Below are 22,311 nucleotides of genomic sequence, written 5' to 3' on the forward strand. Positions count from 1 at the left end.
TTTATATTTTAAGAACGATAATGTAACTTAAGTTTAAGCTTACTTATAATGACAAGGTGTTATAACCTACAATTATATCGGAGGCGTGCATTGTGCAGTGCTGGCGGCTCATTTAAGAAAGGATTATTGCTATTTGATATTTACTGACATTGCGCACTTACCTTATATTCGCCAATTGTAATATTGCTTTTTAAATGAATTATTAAAATGTGGGCACATTTCATGCTCATTTTTAACCCTCAGACATGTAAGAGCGCATCTTATGCCGCAATGGCCGGACGCTATATATATATATATATATATTTATATATATATAGGTGTATATATACATATTTATCTTTGTCATAATCGGTAGGTACTACTATTAAACATCCAGTGAAATAAAATAAACAAAACCCAGTAATAGTGTAGTAGTGTACAGTCATGAGCAATATAATGTACCCACTTTAGGATTCTATCGCACTAACATATTTGACATTTAGTGAGACTTACAGTTCAATTTGTCGAAAAAGTTAATGTGACATGGTACCAAAGTGTATACATATTAGTGCTCGTGACCGTACTTATATGTATCGGTACCGATTATGGCAGACTCAAAAGGAGAGAATTTAGTTAGTCAGTTCCATGGTACAAACAAGGTATGCTCAAGTATGTAACGGCATCTGTGGTCCAGTGGTTGAGCGTTGGGCACACGATCCGGATGTCCCGGGTTCGGGAACATATCACAAAAATCACTTTGTGATCATGGTGTTTGGATTTTAAAAGGACATTTTTAAAGACTTAAAATGTAAAAGGTGTAGGTAAAAAACACACGCAAAATTTAAAAATATATATTGTTATATTCCACGTATGTATAAGTATAAATATTTACAAAAAATACTTATTCATATAAATGCATACAAAAAGTACACAGATGAGGTTATACCGTTCAGTTTGGAAGATAAATGACATTTCAATATTGCTTCTATACATAGTTTTTAAAGTATTATATTTTATTATTCTTACATATTAATGTAGGTAATTTTTTTATAATTATTATTTGGCAGACTCTCATTTTACTGTAGCCGTAGCATGGCACTCGCATATCGCGTGAGACGTGATAAAACAACTGTATTGGTTCCTCGATAAATCCTGTGAATTTTTTTAACTGGTATAAATCCAACATGAGTTATGAGGGTTCAAAAATCGAAGAAACATTTCCAGAAAAGGTAAGTACTGCCCTTTGCTGGTCTTGGCGGAGGCACTATCATGCCTCCAGATAAAGGAATAATACAGGCTCAAATATCGCATCGCGCGCGATATACGCAGCATGCTACAAAGGCTGGTTCATCTTGTTTTCTATAGTAATGTAAAACATTTAAATCGACTAACTTCACATTTCTTAACACAAACATTTTTATGCTTTACGGCATTATCAGTTTAGGGGTTCGTACCGACACGGGGAGCTCTATTACTAATCCCACGCCTCATGTCTGTCTGTTTGTATGTCTGTCCCTCTGTCCAACCTTGATAGGGCTGTACCACTTGAACGGTACACGATAGCCGGTTTTTCCAGAAAGTTTCACAGGGAATACCAATTATTATGGAGGGTTTTCGAACAATTAACAAAATAGCATAATGAAGAAGTAAAAAGAATAAATGAGTTTTTTTTTTTTCATAAGACAAGCGGTACAACATACAAGCGTCAAACTGAGTGTGGTTTATTGTGCAAAATCTAAAGCGAAATGCGAATGCGAAGTGAGAGTTGTTCTTGTTCTAAGATCCCCGAGTAGAATGAAAAATGATATTTGTTGTTGTTGAATACGTAACACGAATATCATATGTGTTGACAGTTGTTAGAAAATACTCGTTGCACTTCGATTCGTACTTGGCCATTTTTATGTATGCCTTTTATGACAATTACTTTTATTCCTCTGCCATTAATCACGTTAAATCTGAACAGCACCATCTATGTCTTATAGAGTGAGTATGGGAAAGTAAATACCGACAAAAGAACGACCTAGCTCTAAACAATATAAAAAACCAAAGCCATATGACGTCATTTACTCGAATTACAAATAGGTGTTCTACTGGAAGCTGATGAAAATGAAAACAAGTTAAATATATAAGGTTAAATTTATGGTCGAACGATCGATAGTATTGCATAGCACATAGTTGCCATCTAAGAATAACAAACTCAGACTTGGGCAGGCTATATTTTTTTCTTTGAAATATTTGGTGTATATCATTATAATTTTACGTGCATCATATAAATGAATCGAGTCCCTTATTAAATAAACTACTTCTATTGACTCATAATCTTGTCGCGCGCGACAAGCGTGTCATGCAACGGGTACAGATTATATTTATATGAACGGCTTCATAAACACTCGACACGATTATTCTCTCTAATATGCATATTAAAACGAGACAGCAACAGAACACAATACGTAATATACATCTGTCTCTTTTACTCCGCATGCTTTTAATACGCACTTTCAGCCTTACTAGTTTTGAAAGAGAGGGACAGACTACTTGAATAATACTTGTTGCACTAATGTATGATTGGAATGGTTAATAGTCACTACGGGTTATTTGTTATCTCTTTCCCCCACAGGTGCAATGCGTCGGCGAATGGCGCGTCAGTGAAGCTGAACAAATATTGGTGCTGATTCCTGTACACACCATCTAATTTTATTTTAAGATATACCTGGCATTTTCTTATCCCCTGAAAAAGAAAGAGACGGCTAATCGACAGGCATAATATTTATGGAACACACGACCAAAAACCCGACAGAAGTAAGTTGACAGCACACGTCAAACGGGTTACATTTGAGCGAGATGCCTATTTATTCACCCGGATTATTCATTCATTTTAAAATTAACATTTGGCGGATAAAAAAATGACAGGAAGAAGTTAAAATAAAATTAGGTGTCTATAGGAATCGATCGCATCGCCATAGTGATGTGAGGATAAAACAACGTATAGTGACGAGAATCGAGAAAGGTTTGTAACGATAGTGCGATGAATAGATGCAATGGATAAAAATAGCCACGCCGCCGTTATGAACTGAGTCGTCGGGTTTGAAATCGTATTTATCAATCGTACTCGCTCGCACTTATTAGTTGAGCGCAATAGTAACGTCGATTCCGTTCATTCGCCTATCAACGATGACGTTTTCATAGGATAATTCAGATTATGGCCACGTAACTAAAGATTTTTGTCGACAGTAGCGACACCTGATGGGAGAACTAGGCAGTTTTTCCTCATTGTTAATATTATCTATGACTCGACGACTCAGTAGATAACTGTTTATACTCTAAAATGTACCTAAAGCTTATTCCTGTAGACACAAACTTAATTTTAATATAGTTTCACAATTCTAAAACTAGATTCTGTCCTATTTTCGACGTAAGTGAAGGACGGCACTACTTTTAGACTTGACAAACTAAAATCAAATTAAGTTTTATCTGACAAAATCTAAGTCCGTAGTTTATTAATGAGACTGATGTATGAGGAATTATGATCGGCCACCTGATACGCCACGATTCATTTATAACAAACATAGAAGGAAAAATTTAAGGGAAGAGAGGACGGGGTAGACCTAGGAGAACATTTATGAAACAAATAAAAGAGAAGGTGCAGGTCGTGTCGTATCGGGAGGTGAAGGTTTTGGCGGGAAGAAGTGAGGAATGGCGATTACTCCACCGACAAGAGCGCAGATCTTAAATAGAGAGAGATATGTATGAGGCGAACGTGAGAGGTAGTGAAAGGGAACGCTTGGGGATCGGGCAGACATATTAAAAAAGATCAGTAGCCTTAAGCCGCGTTTCCCCTTGGCAACATGTTGCATGTCACAACATGTTGAAAGTTAGCACGGAACTTTTGTTTAACAACGTTGCCTGTCTAAGCATCTAATATACGTCTGACGTCGACAACATGTCGCCAAAGGAACTAGTGTTGTTGCGCGTTACGTCTCCAGTCTACAACAATTGATGCTCAACTAACGATGCTCCCTAAATAAACAACAAGCCGCGTGACATGTTGCGCTTCAGCTGGCAACATCGCGCGCTGTTGTGCAACGTTGCCGTATATGTTACTTGTTGCCTAGTGGATACGACGCTTTAAACACTATACGAGTTATCAGCTATTGTGGGCAACATCTGTCAAAACTCATTTAGAAAATATTCGTTTTTAAAAAAAGAATCGCTTTTTGCATTCACTACTATATTTAACATTTAGATCTTGATAAATACAATACCGTTAAATGACACAAATTCCAATTATGAAACTGTTACATCTGCAAGCTAAACATTGAGAAATTACACTGATAAATCTGATTATGTGTTATTAAGAAATTACACGGATATATTATAAATATAATTTGAATTGACCCTTAAACACGTACATGAATTATTTTAATGTGATCGTTATTAATTCTATAATTTAAACAATATTAAATTATTATTGTGGTACTCACTTATATCTGGAAATATACATGTTATACATTAAGAATTGAATTGAATAATTAGACATTTATTATTTTAACCCCTTTAACTGACTACAATCAGAATTGGAACAGGACTTAACATTGTTTTTGAGTTTTTTTTTTATTTATTTAATTTAAAATGTTATTTTACTTAGCTAATCTAAACTACAATGCGGTTTGTCTCTGTACCAGTCTCCTCTTTCCTCGTGTTACAAACAGCAGTCATTTAATTTTTCAAATAGATTTGTTGTCTACCGTACCTTCAGAGATGGCTTGTGTATTCCCGCCTTAGTAGTAACAATATAATGTCTAGTTTTAAAAACTAACATCCCCGTTCGTTTCACTTACCACAAAGTCTTTGCGATCATAGCACAACCTCCTGAAGAGTTTAAATATTACTATAATGTATACTCACATTAACGATTACATTTTTAAATATAATACATTTACAAAGTACGGTACAGTGTAGTGTTACTGAAGAAAAAGAAAGGGAGTTCACACCATTGGGTTCCTAGGCCAGACATTTTGATTTACTATGTATATGCTAGTAACACCGAATACTGAGAGAGAATTCAGCTTAATATTAAGTTAAAATTCCCGTAAATTTTTCGTATGTGTAAAAATAAGACGGAATTTTTCGAAATTCAACGGGGGTAAAAAGGGGTGACAAAGTTTGTATGAAACTTCTATAGTTTTCATAGTAGGGTCCAACTCAAACTAAGTAGCGGGTAACAGCTAGTAGGTAATAATCAATTACTAATGTAAAATAAATACTTACTGTATGACTGTTGTTAATCAAGAAAAACGTAATAATAAGTCCGATATTTTATCACGTTTTTCTATGATGTCATAGTGTGCTTTTTTATACAAATTCCATAGTAATTAAGGGAATGTTTATACATTGTATAGGTGATATTATATACAGGACGGAAGGATTAAGACGATTAATAATTGATTTGAAACGTAAGAAGAGATAAGATTACCTATGTTGTTTATGTTTTTATTTGCATTCTCTTTGTGAGGTCTAAGCAATGTTTTATTTTCTTCATCAACTTATGGTTTTACACTTAATGATTGCACAGAAGCGCATTTTTTGAAAAACTGCGTTCTTTTGTGATTTTCTTCAACAAAAACTAAATTTATTGCAAGGTTTAGTTAAGAAAAAAACATTTTACGCTCTCATGTGGTTATTACTATAGGGTGACGACATGTGCTTGGATGAAAATTAGCTCAGACAAATCTAAACCAAAGAACAATGGTACATTGTCGTATTTTATCTAACTATCTACTATATTACCCCTATTACAAGAATAGAAAAAAATATAATTGAGCTTTATAATATTGTATGGACCTACAATCTCAGTATGGTTATATATTTTTTTATATCATACAATTTGTTTTTCAAAGTAAATGCTAGTATTTGATATGTTATTGTGCCCGTTTTTAATAATTTCTAAATATCCAGTCGTTTTTATTTTAAATACCTACAGTAGTTCCTAGGTATTTTTAGATACTCGTATATGATTTTTTTTCCCTAAATGATAACAGTCAGTTTATCGCTAGATAGATACTGCTACCAATACCACAGATATAAGCAAATTTAAAACTCAATCTGTTGTTGGACAAATTAGCGGTATTTGAAAAGACAAACATGATTTCTTTCAAAAGATTACAAAATGGAATTTATAAAGTTCATGGAACACACGTCAATTTTAGGCAAAAATCTAAAATAACCCTCTAAAATGTTACGTATGATGCATTATCAAAGCAATGTTGCAAGTGGCGATATCTATCGATTACTGACTGCGACTGGGGTTGCTAATAAAAAAAAAATATCCGATAATTGTAGGCCGACATAGAGCACGGGTAATGTTTGTCACACTGACTCTTTCGCCACTGTATGCGACGTAATAACATAACATAACCAGCCTATATACGTCCCACTGCTGGGCACAGGCCTCCCCTCAATCAACCAGAGGGGTTATGGAGCATACTCCACCACGCTGCTCCAATGCGGGTTGGTGGAGGTGTTTTTACGGCTAATAGCTGGGACCAAAGGATTAACGTGCCCTCCGGAGCATGGAATTATCTTACTTTTTCGGACAATCAGTTGATTCAAGCCTGAAAGATGCGACGTAATATTTTTTTTTACTGATGATTCTTTTCCCACTCAATTATTTTCCCTTATGTTTAAAGGTAAAGGAAATCTTAATTGGGTCCAGTGCTAATCCATTGGAGCCGGCTCGGATTTTGGCTGTGACGGAGAGGAAGTCTGGATATTGGTTACAGGCACATCCATCCTCTGTTCTGGGAACTCTTGTGGAAAATACCAGTTTATCTTTGATGGTGGCTTTGCGTTTGGGAGTAAGGACGAATTTGCTGGAGCGAATTTGCTGGAGCAGCAAGGAGCTGGGGTAGCATGGTCTCTCGTGTCAGAGGTCTGCTGGAAGAGTACCACCACGCATCTTTGAATGACATTCTTAGGAGGGCTCTGGCGACCGCTGGCATTCCTTCGGTCCTCGGACCCAACGGGATTTTCCGATCGGACGGCAAGAGACCTGATGGAATGTCATTGGTCCCTTGGGGTCAGGGACGATGTCTAGTTTGGGATGTAACGTGTGTTGATACGATGGCTCCCTCTCATAGCGGCGACGGCTTCTCAGACGGGTTCTCCCTCCGGTTGATTGAGGGGAGGCCTGTGCCCAGCAGTGGGACGTATATAGGCTGTTTGTACAAAGATAAGAATGTCTGTCCTGTGTATGTGGATGTTAGTATGGAAACAGTCACAATGACACGACGCACTAGCCTTACAAAGTGTATAGAAATATTTCCAACACGCGTTACAAATTCTTATAGTTATCTTAAAACAAAATGAAATAATATTACGTCTTTGTATTATAAGCTCATCTCATAAACAAAATTGCACAAAAACATTTTAATTTGATTTATATACAGCGTGTCAGTGACACAGTACGGATTACTAAGGGGGATGATTCATCTCATGATCCTGAGTTAATACAAAGTGAAATCCCGTCGCAAAATTTTCTTAAATTCTATACTTTTGCAATGAAAATTCCACTTTTATCTCAAGATTCATGAGATGAACCGTCCCTGGTACTGTATCACTAACACCCTGAATTTATACGTTCTATATTCATTCTAGTTCATTTTTTAGTGTTGTACTTCGTTGGAATATTTGAGTTTTAACGTTATTCATATATTATATCAAGTGGAAGTATGAGATAAGAGGCATCCCCGCTTGTAAGAATAACAAGTCATGTTAACACACATTTATACGTTAAGACAGACATGAAACTTCTCGATTAAAATCACGGATATGAGATCAGAGATTTGGGTGATTGACAGCTGTTAATTTTAAAATGAATGATCGAATGAATGAGTAATCCGGGCCAATTAAATAGTTATCTCGCTGTATTGCAACACATTTAACGTGTGCTGTCTCAACTTAATTATCTCCGGTTATTGGCCAATGTAAAACTTTTAAAGGGTTGTTATAGGTATCTGTATAAAAATTACGTGCCAATGTATTCCATAAATTGTATGCCTGTCGATTACCCGTCACTTTCCTTTTCGGCGGATAAGAAAATGTCAGGTGTAACTTAAAATAAGATGGTGTCTATAGGAATTGTCAAAAATGGTAAATATATTTCATCAATTTTAGGCACAAATGTAAAACAACCCTCTAAAAATTGTACCACTAACCCGACAGAATTATGCTGACAGCACACATCAAAGGGTCTGCATACCAGAGAGATATTGACTCACCCGGGGTATTCATTCATTCACTCATTCTTTTTAAAACTAACAGCTGTCAATTGTCCCTCTCTTTCCTTTTCGGCGTATAAGAAAATGACAGGTATAACTTAAAATTAGGTGTCCGCTGGATTTGTGGTTATTATATGTTTTCATTATGATCTTAACATCAGTACGGACAATTTATAACATTTAAAATATTGATTTAAAGTTTTCTTACAACAAAGCGCCAAATTCAGTCTGGTGAAGTCATGTTGCCGACGTTAATGCTTAAGATAAGCATGAAATAGACGAAGTACATGAGAATGATCAGCATTCGGTGGGCCGATAATCATTTATGCGACGCCCTCCTCGACCGAGCCGCCTTACCTTTGCTGTAGAAGATGTCCAGGAACAATCCTAAAATGAAAAAAAAAAAACATTAAGTACAATCATGAGCAATATAATGTACTCTAGGACTCTGTCGCACTAACATATTTGACATTTAGTGAGACTTACAGTTCAATTTGTCAAAAAAGTTAATGTGACATGGTACCAAAGTGTATACATATTAATGCTCGTGACCGTACCTTCATAATTGGGTTGTGTACTAGGCTCAAAATAAATTATGAAATTCTGATCTTCTTCTCCCGTATGGGTTGAAAGATGGATTACCAACCTCTTCGACACTGGTATCAGGGTTACTATTGAGCCGAAAAAGGCCCCTGACATGGCTCATGTAACAACTACTTACTTACATCAGTAGTAACCAGGACCAACAGCTTAACGTGCCTTCCGAAGCACGGATCATCTTACTTTCGGACAATCAGGTGATCAGCCTAAACTAGGGATCACAAAGTGATTTTTGTAATATGTCCCCACCGGGATTTGAACCCGGGACCTCCGGATCGTGAGCCCAACGCTCAAACCACTGGACCACGGAGGCCGCCACGAAAAATATTCAAACGTAATAAGTCCGACATTTTATCATGTTTATCCATGACGTCACAGTGTGATTTTTTCAAACAAATCCCATAGCAATTTCGTGGCGTTTAGTAAAAATTAACAGATTTGATTAGTCACACTCACAAATCCACGCTTTTTTGACGTGACTTATTGTATACATACATACATAAACTCACGCCTATTTCCCACCGGGGTAAGCAGAGACTATAGAATTCCATTTGCTTCGATCCTGACACATCTCTTGCTTCCTCCACATTCATCAATCGCTTCATACACGCCCGCCGGTTCAGAGTAGATCGTATTGAACCTTTTCTAAGGACATCTCCAATTTGATCATCGTAAGTCCTTCTCGGTCTTCCTCTGCCAGCCCTACCATCAACTTTCGCTTTATATACCGCTTTTGCAATTCTATTATCCTTCATCCGCTCAACGTGTCCAAACCAACCTAACATTCCCTTCTCAATCCTACTTACCCCTTCCTTCCCTTCCCTTCCTTTCTTATTGTATATTTGCCGCAAAGGCATTAACGACACAAAATCCACGCGCATTGTCCCTATCAGAGTAGAAACAACCATAGTCCGAAGACAATCTTACCCGTAAACACCAGAACAGCTCCAAACCATTGTCGGGCCAGTAGAACGTTGCCGAAGATGACTACAGATGCCAGGACAGTGAAGAACTTGCGCGTTGTAGTCACCACGGAGCAGGGGAGGGGTCCAAACTCGGCCACCTTTAACAAGATATCATTAAGTCCACAAGTTTCGGCACACCCGAACACTTTATACGAAAAGCCTCTTTGATTTTGACGTGACTTATTCTTTCAAATATTTTTCCTCTCAGACGACGCTCTGAGCCGATGTTCGCGCCCAACTGGGCACCCTCAGGCTTGTTGTCTTAAACATTGTACCGGGAGAGAGCCTCCCCATTTGTCCGGCCAAGTAGTTAATGCCATCTTCGGCAAATCTACAATAAGTCACTTTTTTTTTAATGACGTGACTTATTGTAGATTTGCCGCAGATGGAATAAACTACTTGGGCGGACAAATGGGGAGCGCTGAAGGCTCTCACCGCGGCAAAAGATCTCGCTTTACGCAGACACTACGCATTAACGTACACGCGCAATTGCGTGTGTGACTTCTGAGGACTACCATACTACTACTTACGCCAGTTTCTTTTGTTTTTCAAAATTACCTGAATCTGCACCACAACTATCGTTCTTCTATGTGCGTTGTGAGTTGGATTACCAACCTCACCAACCCTGGTGTCAGGGTTATTATTGAGCTGCCAAAGGCCCCTGACACGGCTCACGTAACGACTACTTACTTACATCAGTAAAAACCGGGACCAACGCCTTAACGTGCCATGCGGAGTACGATCATCTTACTTTCGGACAATTAGGTGATTCAGCTTGTAATGTGTCAAATGATTTCGACAATGTCCCCATCGGGAATCGAACCCGGACCTCCAGAAGTATAATGTATTTGTACCGGCCTTGCACCAACGAATTCTTAGTTTATCTTAAGTGCAGTTTTTACCAACACAGTTGGCTGGACCAGTATAGACGGCGATACCGCTGACCACCTATCACGTTGATCTAACAGAAAGCTCGGTGAGGTGTGGGTGCTTAGTTCATCTTACGATGGATGTACGCTACACCCTATTGCGATATATTCGCGACCTTACGTATTTTTTTTAAAGTAAACTTACTTAAAAAGGAGTCATGGTATCCCAGTTAAAGAACAGTGAAAAGAGAACAGAGGAAAGCCACATTCCCGAGAAATACATTTTCGGAGGTATGTGATCTAACTTGTATTGGGCTGGTTTTACCTTCGCCGGCTGGAAGGTCAGACATGCAGTCGCTTTTGTAAGAAACCGGACCTATCAAATCTTCAGGTTAGGTAGGCGGACCCTGTGAAAAACGGGATAATGGAAGATGGGTTTTTTTAAATAAACTTACCATGAAGAAGATGAACAGTTGTCCAAGAGCGCCTGTAAGCGCAAGCGCAACTATGTACACCAGGATCTCAGGGTACTGGGCGACGAAGGTGGTGAAACGGTATATCTCCCCGCTTAACACAACTCCGATTGTCAGGATTACCGATGACCTGGAACAACGAAGGAGACGAGCTAAGTGGATATATACTAACATTATAACTTCTTCTTTGCGAGTCAATAAAGTCCTGATGAGGACCGATCACATTGGATCGCCATCGTGGTGAAAGGATCGGCCAGTCTGCGTTACCGACTAAACCGTCCGCAGACTGTTACCAGGGTGCGCCGGGCGCGAGAAAACTTCAATGCGCTGCTCGGGGAAGCTCCTTTCATGCACCCCCATCATTCATATTATAAATGGGAAAGTGTATGTGTGTCTGTCTGTCTGTTTGTTTGTCCGTCTTTCACGGCAAAACGGAGCGACGAATTGTCGTGATTGCAGTTGAAGAGACGGAGAGTGACATAGGCTACCTTTTGTCTCTTTTCCACTGCGGGTTCGTGGAAGTCCTTTTACGGCTAACAGCCGGGGCTGCTTAACGTGCCCTCCGAAGCACGAAATGATCTTACTTTTTCGAACAATCAGGGATTCAAGTCTGCATTGTCCTTACCAAACAAAAAATAGTCTCACAAAGTGATTTCGACTATGACACCATCGGGAATCTATAATTATTAGACCATCGAGGCTGTTATATATACTTATTAAGTATATTATTATTGATATTAAAAACGCAAATAAGTGTATAATAACGCCTTAGTATAAATATTGCCTTTATACCATTCGCTAAGCGTAAAATTAAATAATGTAAACTTATTTACAATGCCAATATTGACAATGAGTCTGATTTCTCAACGCCTAAACCACTGGACCGATTTGGATGACTATGTCCCATCGGGAATCGAACCCGGACCTCCAGATCGTGATCCCAACGCTCTAACCAAGACTACGAAGTCTGCAGGTTTATCAGAGAAAACTTATTGAAAGTCAAAACAAACTTTGTCTATCAGAAACTCCTCGACCGGACATTCAATGTAAAACTCATTTCTCAAAATGTCTTAATCTATTTTTTAACGTGTGCGGCCTAATGCGCATGTGCGAGCGAGACAAACAAACCGTGCGCTTCCCACACTCCTTAGCAATCCACGGCCATTTAAGAAAAGGACCCAGGGGGCGTGAGGTCGGCGCCCGATTCGAAATAGTGCGGGGAGAGTTATCTTTCCATCTCTCTCTCTCTCTCTCTCTCTCTTTATTTAAGAGCTACGCTCTTGTCGGTAGAGTAATCGCCATTCCTCTCTTCATCCCGCCAAAACCTTCACCTCCTGATACGACACGACCTACATCTTTTCTTTCATTTGTTTCATAAATGTTTTCCTAGGTCTACCCCTTCCTGTCTTCCCTTCAATTTTTCCTTCTATGATGTTTGTTATAAGTGAATCGTGTCGTATCAGGTGGCCAATCATATTTCCTCTCCGGTTCTCTATAGTCTTCAATATGGTTCTCTTTTCTTCAACTCTTTCCAGCACTTTTATCTTTCTATACGTAGTATTTATTCTTTATATATAACACGTACCTAACTTCAAGTTGAAATTATGCACAGTCGATCATGGACGAATTTGGTAATTTAATATCGATATCCTAATTGCTATATAATTGAATGATAAAAATGTCTGGTATTAAATGTGTTCGTGTAGCTATTAAATAACTTGTAATGTATACCCTCATTGATTAAAAAGATGTGTTGCTGTTGCAGTTTCTTATCATTTCTTCTCCTCAGCCATAACAGCTTGCGAAATGACGTAAATTCAAAAAGTTATTGACCTTCAACAAGTTTATCTATGATAATTACGTTGAATAAATGATTCTTATTTCTAATTTTTGATTTTAAAATAAATATATTCCACCGACAAGAGCGCAGCTCTTAAATAGAGAGGGAGAGAGATACTACAACAGTCGCATATAATTATGCAGTCATAAATTAATAAATAAATAGAAAAATCGCATTCAAGTTCGCAAAGCCACTTAATGTTCTCTACCACACACTCCTCGCCAGCTATGTTTAGGTTTCATGTAATAAGGGATGAGCCTACTTTCTGATTGCTTTAGTAAAGTATTGGCCCTGATTCCTGCAGACACCGCCTAATTTTATTTTAAGTTATATCCGTCATTTTCATATCCGTCGAAAAGGAAAGGGACGGATGATTCACAGCTCTTAATTTTAGGAAGAATGAGTAAATGAATGAATAACCCGGGCGAATCAAAAGGTACGTCGCTGGTATGCAATCCGTTTGACGTGCTGTCTACTTAACTGTGTCGGGTCAGTGACTGATGTAAAACTTTTAGACGGTTGTTTTAGATTTGTGCTTAAAATTGACGTGTGTTCCATAAATTTTATGCATGTCGATTACCCGTCTTTTTCCTTTTCGGTGGATAAGAAAATGACAGATATAACTCAAAATAAAATTAGATGGTATTTACAGGAATTAGCACCATTTTATGATGTAACATAGCTTCACGCCCGAAAGGGTAAGCAGAGGTGTATAGTAATAGGAGGAGAGCCTATTGCCATTAACTGGGCACAAATCAAACTACATGATATCAATTATCTGCGATGCCTAGGGAAACCCAGTTTGGGTCGACCCCTGATGGCGGGACGATTCAGAAAGAAGGTGGCTGGAAGCGCACCCACCCATCATTGACCTCATAACCCACACAAAAAAGTATCGTTTTTTTTGTCAACTTACCACCAGTTTGTGTTCAACATCATCGAATAAGCGGTCGGCGATGATTCCGATTTGATTCTTTCCTGAAAGGAGAAATTTTATTGTTTCTGAGCATAAAATAATACAAATAAAAAAAACAAAAATGAATAATAGCGAGAGCATCACGGCGTATATATTCATGGTCAACCAGTTACACAGAACTAAAATTTAAAAAAACATATTCTATTATATAATTTCGCTGCGCAAAGCAAAAAAATCCGTCCGTCTATAGCAGGAAAACTATTTAAGTCCACTTGACAGCGTGATCACCTTTTAACGCGACCCTACCCCCAACTCCCCGCGCGGCGCCCCTTCCCCTTTTCAGTAGTTAGGTAGTTTCCTAGGTCAAAGATAAATTACGAAATTCCGATTACTAAATAAAGACAGATCTAAAGGTGATAAAACCGTCTTCTTTTTCTATAAAACATATTTACGAATTTTACTAAAGGAAAATGTAATAAGTGAGACATTTTGACACGTTTTTCTATGACGCTACAAGTTGCTTTATCATACAAATTCCATAGTAATTTCATGTTTTGACGTTTAGCAAAAAGTAACTGGTTTGACTAGTTGGAAACTAGCCTATTGAAAGCATTGCATCGATGTACAGCGTGTGCTTGTAACGCTGTCAGCGCGAGGTATGAAGGTGACACGAATTGAGGATTCAAAAAAAGTCGCTTACCTGCACTGCCCCGGTCAATCCGTCCATGGTCAAGGAGAGGACTAGCAGAACCTCCCCGATGCCAAAATATTGGCTGTCGTTGCCTCCTTTCTTGCTGTCTTTAAACATGAACAGCACCACTCCAGTTACGATCAGAAGCACAAACAGATACTTCTTAAACGGATAGCTTTTCCGGCCGATAAGCACACCCAGAATCATGACAGGAATCGGCTTAGCTGCCTTGCCGACCACCTGGAAAAATAAAATATTGTTATTATTAAATTTAATTACGATTCATTGTCGGACGACGCTCAGTGGGTAGGCCCGCTGCAAGGTGGACCGACGATCTGGTGAAGGTCGCGGGAAGCCGCTGGATGCGGGCAGCGCAGGACCGATCGTTGTGGAGATCCTTGGGGGAGGCCTATGCCCAGCAGTGGGCGTCATACGGCTGTTGATGATGACGATTCATTGACCGAGTGTGATACGGCTCACCGCCAATCACGATAGTCTAAGAGGAAACTCCGGTGAGGTGTACCTCTGAAAGTTATTATTAGGTTAAGTACTATAGATACAGCTCATATCATGGGCGGATCCAGGGGGGGAGGTAATGGGGTCCCCCTGGGCGACAGATTGGGTCATGGGTGACCACTGCAATTTTACCTAATTCTCTAAAGACATAGGTTGTTTGAGGAGCTCGGTGGCGCAGCGGTAAACGCGCTCGGTCTGCGATTGTTGAAGTTAAGCAACTTTCGCAAAGGCCGGTCATAGGATGGGTGACCCCAAAAAATGTTTTCATTTCCTCCGTGCTTCGGAAGGCACGTTAAGCCGTTGGTCCCGGCTGCATTAGCAGTCGTTACTAACCACCAATCCGCACTGGGCCCGCGTGGGGGTTTAAGGCCCGATCTCCCTATCCATCCATAGGAAAGGCCCGTGCCCCAGCAGTGGGGACGTTAATGGGCTGGTGATAATAGGTTGTTTGCCCCCCCTGACAAAAGCTGGTCCCCCCCCTCGCTCGTGTAGGCTAGCTACTTAAGCAAATAGCAGCCGCGGGACCGGCTGTTTAACGCTTAAACGTTGTACCGGGTGAGAGCCTTCAGCGCTCCCCATTTGTCCGGCCAAGTAGTTAATGCCATCTTCGGCAAATCTACAATAAGTCACGTCAAAAAAAAAGGCTGCTTAACGTACCCTCCGGACTTCTGAAGCACTGATCAACTTACTGCAATGTCCTAAACAACCTTGGTGAACATTATCACAAAGGATTTTTGTATGTTCACCGGGAATCGAAGCCGGGCCCTGCGGATCGAGAGACCAACGCTCCAACTAGACCACCGAGGCCGTTAGTTGTTTGACAACGCTTGTTTTGATTGTCATCGAAGTCCCGTGTTTTCTGGATAGACACGACTATAATGTATCTTAGTATTTAGTATAAAAAAGTGGCTGCAAATTGAAACGTCATAATCAATTATCTAACGGCCATCGTGGTCCAGTGGTTTGAGCATACGGCTCACGATCCGGAGGTCCCGGGTTCCAATCCCGGTGGGGACACATCACGAAAATCACTTTGTGATCGCCAGTTTGGTTATAGGACATTACAGGCTGATCACCTGATATTCCGAATGAAAGATGATCCGTGCTTCGGAAAGCACGTTAACCCGTTGGTCCCAGTTACTACTTACCGATGTAAGTAAGTAGTCGTTACATGAGTTGATGAGTCATGTCAAGGGCCTTTGGCGGCTCAATAGTAATCCTGACACCAGGGTTGATGAGGTTGGTAATCCACCTCACTCAACCCACATGAGAGAAGAATACTCAAATGAGGTTATCATGCTTCATTAACCGCCAACGCAATGTAAAGAGGGGTGTTATAAGTTTGATGCCGGTGTTATAAATTTGAAGCTCGAGAACGGAAGCTTTGAATGCGGATTCTGACCTATTTTTTATTGAATTTGGTCTATATGTGAGCTCTGGTAGCCTAGTCGGTTTCTACCGACGACGACGACGACGCTTGCCTCTCACTTTGAGGACGCAGGTTCGAATCCAGCAAATGCGTAAACCATTGATTGTCGAATTTGTTTTCGAATTCATGTTTGGATCATAAATCATTTGATTATCACGCGCTCAGGTCATATAACTAAACTGGGGATCACAAAGGAATTTTTGTGATATTTCCCCACTTGGGAATCGAACCCGGGGCCTCCGGATCGTGAGCCTAACGCTCAACTACTGGACCACGGAACCGTTATTTGAGTAATTAAATTCCATTACAAGTTTCAATTTGTACAATATTTGTAGTTCACCGGAGATCGACCAATCACCGTCCAATCTCACCGGCTCGCAAAATGCAAAGCACTCCCTGTAACCCGAAGGCCGAGGGGGAACTCCCTGTTGCGACGTAATAGGGCTCATATTGCGGGGCTTCCTGTCATGACCTATGCAGTTTATTGCCATTGTCCTAGTTGTGAAGGGCGTAGATATTGATTTATGCACCAGCTGTTATGCGCATGTACGTATCCCAGGCTAACCGGATACCGGGAATACCTACGATAAAATGCAGCAACTATTTTCAACGGCCCCTGTGGTCCAGATATTGAGCGTTGGCCCTTATCACAAAAATCATTTTGTGATCAAATTAATTATTTAATAACTAACTTTATAAGTTTGAATGCATGTTTTGAGTCAATTAATATTTTTATTTTTTTTTATTTATTTATTATAAAATACAGATTGACTTGAACTTTTTTCTACTTTTGACTATGTAGTCAACAATGGATGGAGATGTTTTCAGGAATGATGATTCTGCCAACATCAAGGTTCCGAAGAACATGCTTTTCCTCAGTTTTAATGAGGCTTTGAACACCCTGGGTGATCATGCGATTAGGCAAGGCTCGGTCAACTAAAAGAAAAATGCTCATCTCCAATTTATCATATCTTTCCTAACTTTAAAATAACATTTTTATGGCCAGTTTTGTTTGATACATAACTTTTGATATTTTCATTGAACAAGACAGTAGTTTAATAATTTTAATATCAATAGATAAAGTTACTTAAATTAGATATAGTTAAACAAGGAAGTATAATAAATACTTTATTGCACAAACAGGAAAAAACAAAATACAAAACAAAAGAGAAATAGAATGAGTAAAATAGGCGGCCTTATTGCTAAGTAGCAATCTCTTGCAGGCAACCTTTAAGTATAGGAGATATTGATTGATTAATGATTATTGGTATGGTATTGTTATGTTTAAATACAAGCTGTATGGTTTCCATAAATAAGTAAAAAAAAGAAAAAGAAGAGGAGCTCAATATCACACATTGTGTAGTCTTTTGAATCCTGATTCCATTTTGAACTGTGTTACCAGTCACAGTTAAGCTGATTTTCATACTGACAGTTGATACAAATTTGTGCATTACTTACTTTATTAAATAGCAATGCAGTTTTTTTAGGTACATTATATTATTAATAAGCCTCCCTGAATGTTATTGTTAGATAATCTTCTCACTACAATATAAAGCCTAAATCCTATTTTTTGGAGGCAATGGCATTTACTTACTTTGCCAAAGGAATTCAAATTCCAAAAATGATGTGTTGTCAACGCTATGGAGATTAGGGCAAATATTTAATGGTAAATCTAAAATGAGTACATTAAAAAAATTGCTGTAAGTAACTACGCCGCTGCGGCAGCCCCAGTCTTGCCTGGACTGGACTTGCACCAATGAGTTATTAATATGTCTAAAGTGCAGTTCGTTCAACCATTATAGACAACGATACTACTCACCACCCATCATGTTGATCTAATAGAAAGCTCAGTGAGGTGTGGGTGCTTAGTTCATCGTGCGATGGATGTACCTCTGACTACCGCAATTATGGTATATTTGTGAAGTTACGGTATGTATAAGGGTGCTTGTGGACTTATCTTACCTGGGTTGGATAGTTGATCCATTGCAGTGCCATGTTGGAGCACACCATGGCGAGTAGATACGTCATTGCCGATGAGAAGTAGTAAACTCTTCGGGTCGTATCTTCCCCATGAGTCCACGACAGCTGCATGTTCAAACATTTATTTTACTATTTTGGAAATTATAACATTTTAATTTGAATTTTGTATTTGTCGCCTTAAAACACTTTTCGTATCTTTGGGTTTCTTTACTTTCAGCTATTTTGAGCTTCACCCGATGTTTAAACCCGTAACTTTATTACGTAGGTCATGTGTTTTTACAACTGGGCTATACTTCTTTTTTGTAATAATTTACATGGTAGTACAAACAGCTTTATAATATGTCCCACTACTGGGCAACCTACTCATATTACAAACCTATTTCATAAAAAAAAAATGTAAGATATTAGCTGGAAGTAAGCACACTGCACAGTAGAAATGGATGCAGCGATTTTTATAATTAATTAGCTTTGTACCAGTAATGCAACTTATGATGAAGACACATCTTTCTCATACATTACATGTATGAAAAGAGAAGCCAAACAGCTGCAGGTAGCTTTTGGCAATAAAAGTAGTAAAAGTAGAATTATTCAAGAATAATCTCATGAGAACTAGGTAATTATTATTACTTACCATCAAGACCTGTGCAAAAGCGTAATTAACCACACATTGCACCAACACTAACGACAAAGCATAAGTAAACTTATCACCATCCCCATATTTCCCTCGCGTTATTTTCTCTTGTAACATCCCATATACAAAATAACAACTAAAGATAGCACCCGCATAAAATAAAAACTTTAATTCAGTTCGCATTTTCGTCATTTTGAAGCTTGTTTTATACAAATCCCGTCTGAATGTCCTGTTAAAACCTAAACAGGTTTTTCCCCAACTATTCTACTTTTGCAAATGAATGGGACACGTATGAATATTTCATTTTAGTTACAATGAAACTTGCCGCTTACTGCCGGCCGGAATAAGCTAATACCCTTTCAACACGTCAGAGTTCGTTCCTTTCCTATCGATTCGGTATGTCAAACGTCAACAGTAGGTATTGCCAGCCACATTTTAGGAATTCCGCCATTTCCTACAAAAAAACCTAAAACGATTATAATTATTTCGAATATTTTTCCATGTCTTTTTTTAAATTAATATGTAAGATTTGTATGAAATCTCAAATTATACATGAAACCATACACCACCGTACATTGACCATACACAATAAACATGTATTGTCCAACATTATGCTAAAGTCCGGCTAAACGGCCAAAACTCCGCCTAAATGACAATTTAAATTTTTACCTAATACCTATGAAGTAATTAAATTATTATTGTAATAAATCATCATTTTTGTCCGGTTATCAATTAGTTCTCGATTAGAATACGTAAAAGTAGGTACTCTGTGATTTCAGATTGTACATTGACCCTATAGTAACATAATTATTATTACTTATACACCAATGCTGACCGCTATTAGAACAATCAACACATTTGTCACTTGCCATCGCATCCTAACAAACGATCGACCAGTCGAAGTTGTTAAGCCAACAAGAGTGTGTCAAATAAAATATCAAAATATATTTTGAAAACTGTACTAGACAACTCTTCATCATTGAAAATATTGATTTAGATTCGTTGGCAAACTTGTATTATGCTAAACCTATAATTATAATTGTTTTTTCTCATTTGCACAAAATTGCGAAGATTTCTCCAATCTGGCAGCCCTAAATGTCAAACTCAAACTAATCTACGTTCCGTGTCATGCAGCTTATTAAACATTTTAATTTAAAATAATACATAATTAGGTACATTTTTATATAATAATATTATTCCAAACAATTTGAACTATCCTTCAATAATGATAATGCATTTGTATATTATTTGCTAATTTGTTAAAGACTGTTGATTTATTTATGGTGAGTCATATGGTATGAGAAACGTCGTATGCCAATAGATGGCGTGGCATGCGGAATGCGACCAAGGACCAAGTAAATAGGTGTCATCTAGTGAGGGTATTGAAGTATTATTATTGTCGTAACCTTTGGTCGTAACCTTACTCTTATGATAGCAAGTAGTTCAATCGCTCGCTCGCCACTGTCGTCGCTTCGCTTCGTGCATTATACTTACGTAGGTAAAAATTAAAGCATGGCCAACTATTATCTGTGGTAGCTCTATGGCGAGAGAGGGCTCTATCTGTTATGTATCTTTCGTTTTTATGTAGTAAGTTAATGTAGTAAGTGTATGTAGTAAGTGTTTCACGCTATGTATGTGGCTGAAGAGTATTTTATAGAATCACTTAGGACTTCAGTTACACCACGGCGGGTAGTCTATAAAAAGATCTTATTCTTATCTTACCATGAGCGGTTTATTGCGTAAGAGCGAGCGAGACAGGCAGTCTGCGCGCGTTCACTCTTACTCCTTAGCCCTAGATTTTTTTTTTTACTAGTGGGGCTGATTCAGGGAAATCGTCGACCACGCCGGCCGGCGGGGTCGGTATCGGGGTGCTGAAGAAGCTGTCGACCCGCGTCTCGGCGAAAATCAGATATAACTAACGCGGTGCGGTTTCCGAGCTGCGAGGGCTGGTATTTAGACATTCCTGGGCTGTAGCCTAGATGGGGTTATATTATTATGATGGACTAAGGGCTGTCCCCCTTAGTCCATCATAATAATATTGTTATGAAACATGCTGCCAATTGACATACGTCAGGAATGCCATATAAATAAATTCTGAGTTATGAGGGTTCAAAAAATCGGCGTAACTTTTCGAGAAAAGGTAGTGCCGGCCACTGCGCTTCGCATTGCTAGTCTTGGCGAGGGCACTACCGTGCTCCCAGATTTAAACATCTTATGAAAAAGATCTCTTAGCTATAAGTTAACTGTATTTTAAAACATAATTAAGCGAACTCCGCTCCTACAGACAAACCGAGGAATTGGTTTTGTGGGGTTTTTAATTTATTATACCAATATCTTTTACTTGCTTACTCACTCACCTAAACCTACTTAGTGGTAATCTAATGTCTTGTAGATGAAATGGGTATGCTATAAGATTTTAAGGCAATACGTACCTATATTATAAATAATATGTTAGCTACACACATTAGTAATTTTAGGTTTTAACCGACTTCAAAAGAAGGTTATAATTTTTTTGGAATGTCCTTCAAGCATGTAACTATTACAAAAATATAAATAAAACGATGATTGTCTAAAAAATCGGCACAAGAAACGAAATATTGAAGTACTTACTTATGTAAGTATTCGCACACTTAACTGGTACATTAATTAATTTAATTATTACTTGAATAAATAGTTATTTTAAACTGGGCTTAGAATCTATTGAAGTTTTCAAGTAAATTATACTATCTGTACTTGTTAGGTACCTATGTAGAGCTTTTTTAAGTTGTTTTTGTCTTTAAAACGTTATAGTAGGAATAGAAATAAAATCTTTTAATTAATGTTCAACCTGCTATGCACAATATCCTCCGTGTCGAGCGGTCGGGTAAAAAGGAAACTCACACTCTTTTTATTTCTTTATTTTACTATTTCTAAAGTAATACAATATTCAATTCGAATACAATTTTACTTTTATCCATAATAAAATAATAATTAATATTTAAACTTATTTAACTTGGCTTCAGTACAATCTAAATAATCAGCGTGGAACGGAACGTTAAGCTCGCTGGTTTGTGTAATTTAAAATCAACTCTAACACGTAGAGCGAAAGCTTTACATCGAGAGCGCATACAGATGGCCTTCGTTTTTACAACAAAAAAATGAGTTAA

General features: G+C 38.3%; 1 protein-coding gene across 1 annotated transcript; it reads right to left on the bottom strand.

Moving 5' to 3' along the window:
• Positions 1-814: 814 nt before the first annotated feature.
• On the bottom strand, positions 815-19,518 carry LOC126380142 (solute carrier family 35 member B1 homolog). Its single transcript, XM_050029400.1, has 7 exons — positions 19,166-19,518; positions 18,517-18,639; positions 14,619-14,849; positions 13,919-13,980; positions 11,145-11,292; positions 9,783-9,918; positions 815-8,642 (listed from the first exon to the last, which is right to left on the bottom strand). The coding sequence occupies exons 1-7, from the start codon at positions 19,355-19,357 to the stop codon at positions 8,575-8,577; spliced, it is 960 nt and encodes a 319-aa protein (XP_049885357.1). The 5' UTR covers positions 19,358-19,518; the 3' UTR covers positions 815-8,574.
• Between the last annotated feature and the right edge of the window lie 2,793 nt (positions 19,519-22,311).

This window comes from Pectinophora gossypiella, chromosome Z (genome assembly GCF_024362695.1).
Source record: "Pectinophora gossypiella chromosome Z, ilPecGoss1.1, whole genome shotgun sequence".
In the NCBI taxonomy this organism is placed as follows: domain Eukaryota; kingdom Metazoa; phylum Arthropoda; class Insecta; order Lepidoptera; family Gelechiidae; genus Pectinophora; species Pectinophora gossypiella.

Coding starts and splice junctions, on each gene's coding strand:
- LOC126380142 (XM_050029400.1), bottom strand. CDS start 19,357: ATGACGAAAATGCGAACTGAATTAAAGTTTTTATTTTATGCGGGTGCT. Junction 18,640..19,165: donor CTTTTGCACAGGTCTTGATG/GTAAGTAATAAT, acceptor TTGAACATGCAG/CTGTCGTGGACTCATGGGGA. Junction 14,850..18,516: donor GGATCAACTATCCAACCCAG/GTAAGATAAGTC, acceptor TTATTTTTCCAG/GTGGTCGGCAAGGCAGCTAA.